The sequence below is a fragment of the Macadamia integrifolia genome, chromosome 9 (genome assembly GCF_013358625.1).
Source record: "Macadamia integrifolia cultivar HAES 741 chromosome 9, SCU_Mint_v3, whole genome shotgun sequence".
Lineage (NCBI taxonomy): Eukaryota > Viridiplantae > Streptophyta > Magnoliopsida > Proteales > Proteaceae > Macadamia > Macadamia integrifolia.
The window spans coordinates 4,902,721-4,903,745 of record NC_056565.1 but is presented as its reverse complement, the minus strand read 5'-3'; the positions used below and the strand labels follow the sequence as shown (position 1 = coordinate 4,903,745).

The 1,025-nt window shown below is 40.0% G+C and overlaps 1 protein-coding gene across 1 annotated transcript; it reads left to right on the top strand.

Annotated features, from left to right (window-relative positions):
- The first annotated feature begins 207 nt into the window (after positions 1–207).
- LOC122089039 lies at positions 208–819 on the top strand. The gene has a single exon (XM_042658454.1). The coding sequence runs from the start codon at positions 208–210 to the stop codon at positions 817–819; it is 612 nt and encodes a 203-aa protein (XP_042514388.1).
- The last annotated feature ends 206 nt before the right edge of the window (positions 820–1,025 follow it).

The following is a 1,025-nucleotide window of genomic DNA, read 5'->3' as shown; positions in this document are numbered from 1 at the left end:
GTAGAACCAGAACAAAGAAAAGGGTAATACCATGGTGTCTTGACTTTGAAAGTCCTGGTTTGTTTTTTTGGTATATAACCAAGTCTCCAACCTCTTCCTCACCCAAAAACTGAAAAGCCTAATTGTCCGTTTTCTTCTCAATTCTTTTTCTTCTATCCCTACCCTATTTACTCTCTCTCTCTCTCTCTCTCTCTCTCTAACCAACATATGGGGAATGCAGTGCCTTCTTGTTACAAGCTGAAACCAAAGTCATGGGTGAGGCTAGTCTTTTGGGAAGGAACAATTAAGCTTCTCGCCGGCAACCGGGTTGCCGGAGAAGTTTTATTTGAGTATCCAGACAGGATTGTTTGTCATGCTGGTTCCTTCTACATAGGTCAGCCAATACCTTCTCTAGGCATCCAAGATAAACTCATAGAAGGTGAAACCTACTTTGTACTTCCAATCGATCGGTTTGCATCCAAGGTGTTGTCAGCTTCTGCACTTGCCTCATTTGCTTTAAGTCCTAACATTGCTGCACCCATTGACTTTGATGAGTGTCCATTCCAACATATCAAGGAAGGGAATGGAAGATCATCTGTAAGGGTATGCCCAGAATTCATTTCGAATATTCTATTAGGAGGAGGCAAAGAGGAGTTTTCTAATAGCCGTGCAAACAGCTTCCTTTGTAGTACACCAGAGTTGCAGAGGCATTATGAACGGTTGGTTGGGTCTAAAGGGCAGACATGGGCCCCTAGGCTAGACACCATTTCTGAATTACAGAGGCCTACTATTAAATTCTCCCAGGTCATGAGGCTGTTGAGATTGGAGAGAAAATTCTGAAGAGCTACAAGAAAGTTGATCTGCAAGGGTAATTTTTTTTGGGTAATGGATCATCATTTCTTTTTGTGATTAAGGATCACACCAAACATATGGATAGAAAGAGAAATACAAAACAAGTAGATTTACAAGACAAGGTAAATGTAAAACAAAGTCAAATTTACTTGTTTTATAATTTTTTTTTTAATCTCACAGATCGAGTAAATTAC